Consider the following 7,862-nt stretch of genomic DNA (forward strand, 5'->3'; position numbering starts at 1 on the left):
GAAGCTTCAAGTCATCCACATTTGTCACCTATTACCCATGTATTTACTTGCAGTACTTGGTGATCCATATTCCCATGGATGACATTCTAGAATAAGAGGACCACCTGCTTGGTGTTCCTCCCTTTATATTAGGCCTCGTCTGTGCCATGATTTGATTCTTTTAGCAGGTTTGTCTAATAAACTTAATCTATTGTAGTAGATCATGATTACATCACAAGGAACGGGTGCCATTTTTTATTAGGTAGGTTCTCCCTTTGGGTAAGTACTGGCTGACTGCAGATACCATCTTTTTAACAGAACATATGTAGCCATTCTTTAGCATAGGGAACGGTCCAGCTTGTACAGCTCCTAGCCAGTCACTCATTGCTTAGATATCTGCATGAGACCTTACAGGTATAAGCAGCCCTGTGAAGGCAAACAATGATGTAGCCCTTTGTGACACTACCATTTCAGAACATCAGTGCAGACTCCTGAATGTTGCATTTGGGAGCTCCAGCACCATACTGTTGTATTACAGATTACACTCATTTAAATAGCCAACGACAAAGCCTTCATAAATGAATTAAGCCCAAGCTATCAAAATCTCATCTATCAAGATTTCCCATTCAGATGGTATTTTGTACTATAGCCACTAAACCTTCCAGAGGCCCTTGAAGCATACAAAGCCACCAGGTAGTACTGGCCACAGACAGGCCAGCCATCTCCTTATATGAGCACTGAGGAAATCCTGATGTCACACCACAATGAGTGCAAGTCAAAACCAGATATTACATGTCAGACGAGACAGCATTTTATTAATACAAAAGTGCACACAGTGGGGGGCTATACATTAGTGATACAAGGTTTGTGAAGAGCAGACACAGCCAAGATTAAGACAAAGTCCAATGTTAAAGAACTCCTGTCATGGTCTATTGCTAGTTACTGGCATTTACCCATTAAGGTGATCATGTTTCTCAACAGACGCTTGGATTTTACTCTTTAATGGAATCTCCCACATCAGCTTCTTGCTCCTTGTGTTGGCTACTAACCAGTTGGGGATAAAAACCACCTACCAGCCAATTTAGTGTAGTGTTTATGTCGTAGGTCAGCACATCCATACTAGCCTTTATTCTTGTGAACTTGTCATTTGTGGGGGTTAAAAAGCTTGCAGACATTTCTCTGAAGGAAGACGCAGAGTGGAAGTTTTGGTAGACATCAGCAGCCATGGCACCAACACTATAAACCTTGGTCTGAATGTTCTGTGGAAGACCTTGTACGCTGGAGACCAGAGACAAACATGTAGTCTGCAGGTGCTGAGTGAGATTTCAGGCAATAGTCAGTATGTGGGATTCAATTTGCTGTAAATGGAAGTTGACAGGTTATATTTTAATATACAAGCGATGTCTAGCATAAGTCTTGTTTTGGGAGGAATATCATTACCTCTGCACCCTCAGTGTTCCCACCAGCACCTTCTCCTGAGCCTCTTGTCCACTCCACCCACTTGTTGTATATGTTCTCCTGGGCATCATGGATCTTCAGACCTGCATCATTCAGGTTTTTTCTTGCGTAAACGAGCTTAAAGAAAGGAATACATTTACTTGGGTTCATGGAAGACTGGATGAGGCAGGTGTCAATACAACTGTTATTAATCCCCCTGTAAGTTACTGCCAAGAGCAGTCATGTTTGACTGGTACTCCCACATGTCACTCAACATTGAGGCTATGTGCACACGTTCAGGTTTCTGCGTTTTTTCATAACAACTCATTAAAAACGCATACATTATGCATCCTATCGTTTAGAATGCATTCTGCATATTTTGTGCACATGTGTTTTTCCATAAAAAAAAAAAAAAAAAGCAGCATGTTCATTAATTTTGCGGATTTTCTGCGTTTTTCCTGCTATTCTATATATTTGTGAAAAAAAAAAAAGCCAAAAAAAACCTGCATGCGGATTTCTGGCAGAAATGTCCTGTTTGTCAGGAAAATTTCTGCAAGAAATCCTGACGTGTGAATATACCCTAAAGGGAAGCCGATTCATGAGACTCATGGAGGTTATGACAAATGTAAGGTTACAAGTACATTTACTAACCAGGCTGACAGTGCTCTGGAGATGAGCAATGGCCTTTTGACTCCTGCATTTTGCATCCTTGATCCTGGTCAAAGCCTGTTGATAAGAACGCTTGCAGACCTTAGTAGAGAGTGACCCCAGGCGCAAGTAGTAACCAGGCTCACCTTGGGACATCTCAAAGGCTTCAGTCTTAGTGGTTTCCTCACCTATAAGAGAAGGAAGTTCTGCCCATATAGTCAAAAGAAAAAGCAACAGAGGAGGTTCTTAAAAAAGAAGTACTCCAAGCAAGGTTTAGCCTTTTATTATATTGCAATACTATTATACAATGCTGTGTGCTTACAATTGCTCATTTTGCTTTCTACCCAGCTAAGTTTTCCATTAGGTCTATGACATCATATGATCAAGAAACAAAGCATAGAGGAGCTGAAGCCTTCTATGTAGAAACAGAAGTCTCTTCCCTGTCTCTGAAAGTCCCTGGTGGGAGAAGGAGTGAAGCAGATGGGTCAGGAGTTACAGGGAGGACTGTGCAGGGAAAGAGAAAGACTGGTGTTACTACAAAGAGAAAAGAGGAGAATTAGCTGGGTAGAAAGTCAAGATGAGCAAATCATTACACAGTGCTATATAAAATATGATGACCAATATATGATGGATAAAACCTTGGATGGGAGAGCTTCTGTAGAGAAACCAGACAAGCTAGTATTTGGACTGCCTCAGCAAGTCAAAATCCCTTGTGCACACAAGTTGGCAGGCCTGGTAGGTTTTGGCTTACCCAGCTCCTCATGTGTTGCTGGCAGGTAGCGTTCCATTAGAGATTCAGACCTGGTTAGTGCAGAATCCACATGGTTGCTCAGGATCTTCACAACACGGCTTCCCAGGACAGTGTTAATGCTGCCATGTACAACAGCCCTAGTCATCTCCACACCATCCTGCACAGCTCCCTTTGTTTTATCCACTACTCCTGTGATACTATGGACTACAGCATCTCTGGCACCAACAACAGCTTCTGAGGCATTAGCCACAACCTAAGATATACAAGATGGCACTTGTGTAATGTAACCTGAAGTGAAATGTAAGGGCCGCCATCATTTTAGCAGCTTACCTTCCCAGGAGGCTGATGCAGAATAGGCAACTTCTCCTCAATCTTGTCCAGCCCAACACAGGCCATATTGTTTGCCACAGAAACTGAGGGGAAGAAAGGGACATTGATGCAATAGTCATCTGTGTACAGAAGGCAGCAGAGACCTGAGTAACACTAGGACTGGTGATCTAGGAAGTAGGCAATTACCTAAAAGCCTGGGTGTCATGGCCAGAGTGAAGGTACAGTTAAGTTGGTCTTGGAGTGTTGGTTAAATGAAAGCCATCTATCTATATAATTGTCTAAGGGGTACTTCCGTCTGGGTCATGGAAATCCCACGTCGCTAATCGTCCAGGACCAATCGGTGACAGGCGAAGTCTGGCCACGAATTCACCCCTCTCTACTTTTGTCCAGTCAGTGCCACCTCCAGTCAGTGCTCACACAGGGTTAACGGACAGCCAAGTCATCTGGGTAATTTCACAATGCATCACTGGGAACGGAAGCTGGCGGCAGTATTACACGCATCGGGACAGCTTCGCTGGACGCAAGAGGGGGAGTATATAACTCTTTTGTTAACAGGGATATGGTGCCAACACTGCTATATACTATGTGGCTGCTATATACATACTCTAGAATACCCGATGCGCTAGAATCGGGCCACCATCTAGGTTAGTAGTAACGGTTTATCTTCTCCACATTGAGGGCATTTCAGTTTGCTTTTAGCTTGGGTTGCACTATACATCAGGCTGCAGAATGAGGGGAATGGAATGGTCAGCAGGCTTTTGATGTGCAATTTGAGGGCAGCATGAGGTAGTGGCAGACACAGATTTCAACAATGTGTCACAACAAGTATTTTATCAGCAGGACATCACTGCAGACATAGCAGCCTGGATGTTTTATGGTCCAACCTCACCCCCAGCACAGATTAGTAGCTTACTGGCAATATACACTGAAGTAAACTAACCAACACTGATCACAACTGGGGCACCCAAAAAGTTAGGGTTCATACCCCCCCCCCCCCCATCTGAAAAAAAAAAAAAAAAAAAAAAGTCTAATATTGTTCCTGAGAAGTGGGACTAGTACTGTGTGTTTTGTCACCTAGCACCCGAACGCAATTTTAACATGAGCTTTTCCATACAGTAATTCTAAGTTAAAATCGTCTTCCAAGGAAGTGCAGCGCCCCAGAGACCTGGTCGTTGCAGTAATGTCACTCTGCCACTAAGGGGAGTGATGGTACGTCTGATGGCACTAAAGAAGTTCATCTGACTAGGTATCACCAGCACACATTACAATTCATACTCCGGCCACTAGGGGGAGCAAAAGGTTTTATTTATTAGGCCACTCCTCACACTGGTAAAACTGGGGGTTGGATAGGAAGTGAGAGAGAAGCTGGCTGGGTTTTGCCCAGGCAACATCCCGTGGCAGGGGGGTGTTGCGGGGGAGACTTCAGGGGAGTCCCTGTCAGGTGTGGGAACCTGGCAGATACTTAGCGACAAGGACAGATCGTTACAGAGCCGCGCCTGCACTACCTTGCGGCGGCATCTAGAGAAAGGACACGAAGCGAAGGATATTGTGGACAGTGAGTAATGAGATCAAGCACAAAGAAGAGCCAGTAGGAGTCGTGCCCCGAGAACAGCAACATCCTACTGAGGCGCGCAGCCGGTGACCGGAACACCGAGGAAGTAACTGACTATGCCTTACTTCAAATACCGCAGGACAGTAATAGGTTGGCTGTCTACCTTACATCACCTAAGCAGACATAGGGGGCAACACGTGGAGAGGGGCATCTCTAGGGTCCCGGAAGAACTCCGAGCCTTCCCGTCAAACGGGTGCGTCCTAGCCATAACATACCTGGGGGACGGAGAACTAGAAAGAACTGGAACGAATTAGAAAGAACGAGAATAGAAGTTGTGAGGACCATCCCGAACGCTCAGCAGGGAAGCCTTACAACACAGAGGCGCTAGTGGTAGGCAATGATTTCCACCTGCAAAGGGAACTCTGGATGTGCCTTCGGAACGGCCGGTCACAGGCAGCCCTGTTGATAGTGCTCTGGATTGCAGATCCCAAAGCCTTCAGTAAAAGGTAAAGAGACTGCAACCCTGTGTCCTTGTTATTGACTGCGCCTCACACCATCGCCACCTACGCTACTGGGAAGCCCTGGGGACATACTTCACCTGTGGGAAGGTATACCGTCTAGCTGCCATTCCATCACCCCAGCGGACCCCGAGCAGCGTTGGTCACCCTGACCGAACACCACAGGTGGCGTCATGAAACCTTGGCTGACTTAGCAGGGTCATGGACCGGGTCCAGCCACTGTGACAAACCCAGAATTGAGCCAGAGAGGACCGGTACCGAGTAACCTGTGGCCCTGTGTCTGGGGGCACTCCAACTGTATTCTGCAATAGTAGATATGAATGTGAGTGAGGTCCATGTAGTCAGTGCTTTCCATGTGTAGCTTACTGTACATGTATTATATGTATGTGAAAAAAGGCTTGGGATCCTCTGAAGTTATATTAACCAGCTGGAGGCAGATGTTTATAGCCTGGGGAGAGGTTTAATACCCATGGAGCTTCCCAGTCTATTAATATCAGCTCACAACTGTACGTGTGGCCTTTTCTGGCTATTAAGATGGTGGGGGGGGGGGGACCTCAGATGAAGCACATGAGAACCTTCAACTAGCAGAGACTAGGCATACAGCTGTGGGCTGATAATAGCCTAAGAAGGGGGCATAGATATTGGCCAGCTCCCACACTACAAGCATCACCTCCAAGAGGCTCCGGAAATGGCACATCCATAAGATGCACCAATTCTGGCCATAAGCCTCACTCTTCCCACTTGCCCTGGTGCGTTGCCAAGAGGGGTGATTAGTATTAGGGTGGATATTAGTCACCATACTTGCCAAGCCTTTGCTATATTAAATAACTGTACAGCAAGCTACACAAGCACTAAAAATATTGGTCAGAAGGCACCCCATCATATTTCTTGAAAAAGTGTTACCGATGTCAGTTTTAACCACAGCCACACCCTTTCCGTTCTTTAAAAAAAAAAAATAAAAAATTTTGCATGGACGTGTAAAATGAATCCAATTTTGCTTTTCACAACAAGTACGGGTAACAGACGTCTGAATGAGGCCTAACAGTTCTGTAACCATCTGTCCTTCCCTGATCTCTGCCCATTTAGGACAGATCACACTAAAGTTCAATGTGCAGGAAATCAGCCTCGAGAACTAGACAAGAAGCTAATCAGCAGAGATTTAGCCCAATACAGTAAAATCCCCACAAATACAGACGAGAGTGTTCCACACAAGATGATAAACCTACTTTGAGGCTCTAGTTTCTGCAGGAACGGCATGGCCCCGGTGATGGCCACAGCCGTGATGCTCCTCACACTCTTCTCTGCAGCGTCACATACAGACTTCAGGTAGGGATGGTGGTCTTTAGTGGTCACGTAGGCAGAGGACACCAGGTCATAGGTGGAGCTCACCAGTGGGAGGTTTATCAGCCTTACCACCACATTCTAAGGAAGAGACAAACATGGAAGAGTTGGACAAACAGCAGTGTACTAATTACAATACTGAGGTCTAATTCTCACAGTAAGACCTCCATAAAGAGCATACAAGGACCACCAGCTACATACAGAGATAGTGGACGGCTCACTTACCCCTATAGAGCCCCATTACAGATCCAACACTGAGCTACAGATCAGTCATGGGCAGAATCCGCACTGAGGACACAGGAAAGTGCTGAGAACTGGACCAGACCCAGCCTGAAGCCACAGCAGATCCTGGGACCATGCACCCTCATATGGGAGAGCACCACCCCTGGGTGCCAGTATCCTGCATGAGTGGGCATCTCCCACAGGACAAGGGGGCACACGGGTCATGTACACAGTGGGGGCTCATGGTGATACCATAGTGGTGACCCTACAGCACAACCCTGGAATTAGACATCTAACTGCAGGACTAATAGTGATGGGATCAGAAAATACAGAGATCTCACTAGGAAGTCAGGGGTCTCCCTCCATGACCAGTAACACCCACATGGCAGCAGGGGAGGGTGCATTCCCACCACACAGGTAGCAGCAGGGGAGGATTGCATCTCCCTCCACACCTATATACACCGTAATGACAGCGGCTCCCCAGCATCACTGCACATCACTATCCCCCACTACATAACACAAGGAGTTGTTACCTGTTGCTGCTGCACCGCCTCAGCCATGTTGCCAAGTGAAACCCTACAAAAACCAAAGCACAGTCACCACCAAAGGGAAGACACCGCCCCCTGCTGCCAAATGTGCGCTCTGCACGGAGGAGAAAGGGAGGACTGTCTGCTGCTCGGGCGCCTCCGCTCTTATAGGCGGTAACCACGCCCACCTGTCTCCGGGGAGGCTCCTGCTCTCAGCTGACTGGTGACGTCACGCAGTGTGCTCTCCTGACTGGTCGCGCCGTGCAGCGGTCACACGCGGTATTGCAGCTGTGTGGTGAGAGCGGTGAGCAGGGCCGTGTATGGGCTGAGGTCACGTGTACATATGGCGGTTATTGCTCCGCACAGTGGCTGCCGGTGTAATCTCTCCCTTCTCCCCACACAGGGTCCATGGCTGTCGGCCGCACTGGGGTGGTCGCTCCTTTCTCTCCTGACACACACAGGAGTGCGCACTGTGCCGAGCTCCTGGCTTCTCTAGGAGAAAGCAGATGTGCCTGAGGCGTCTTATGTGCCGGAGCCCAGAGGCATCTGCAGGCCCA

At 47.1% G+C, this 7,862-nt stretch overlaps 1 protein-coding gene across 1 annotated transcript; it reads right to left on the reverse strand.

The window, feature by feature from the left end:
- Positions 1-767: 767 nt before the first annotated feature.
- On the reverse strand, positions 768-7,501 carry LOC138676363 (perilipin-2-like). Its single transcript, XM_069765569.1, has 7 exons — positions 7,312-7,501; positions 6,442-6,637; positions 3,146-3,228; positions 2,816-3,068; positions 2,068-2,252; positions 1,420-1,554; positions 768-1,337 (listed from the first exon to the last, which is right to left on the reverse strand). Exons 1-7 carry the CDS (start codon positions 7,336-7,338, stop codon positions 1,305-1,307), a joined length of 912 nt encoding a protein of 303 aa, XP_069621670.1. The 5' UTR covers positions 7,339-7,501; the 3' UTR covers positions 768-1,304.
- Positions 7,502-7,862: the final 361 nt, after the last annotated feature.

The sequence above is a fragment of the Ranitomeya imitator genome, chromosome 1 (assembly GCF_032444005.1).
Source record: "Ranitomeya imitator isolate aRanImi1 chromosome 1, aRanImi1.pri, whole genome shotgun sequence".
Taxonomy (NCBI): Eukaryota; Metazoa; Chordata; class Amphibia; order Anura; family Dendrobatidae; genus Ranitomeya; species Ranitomeya imitator.

Excerpts from the sequence above, each read along its gene's own strand:
- LOC138676363 (XM_069765569.1), bottom strand. The coding sequence starts at position 7,338 with ATGGCTGAGGCGGTGCAGCAGCAACAG. Across the intron at positions 3,069-3,145 it reads TGCATCAGCCTCCTGGGAAG|GTTGTGGCTAATGCCTCAGA; the intron begins GTAAGCTGCTAA and ends TGTATATCTTAG. Across the intron at positions 1,555-2,067 it reads TCCAGAGCACTGTCAGCCTG|CTCGTTTACGCAAGAAAAAA; the intron begins GTTAGTAAATGT and ends CCTTTCTTTAAG.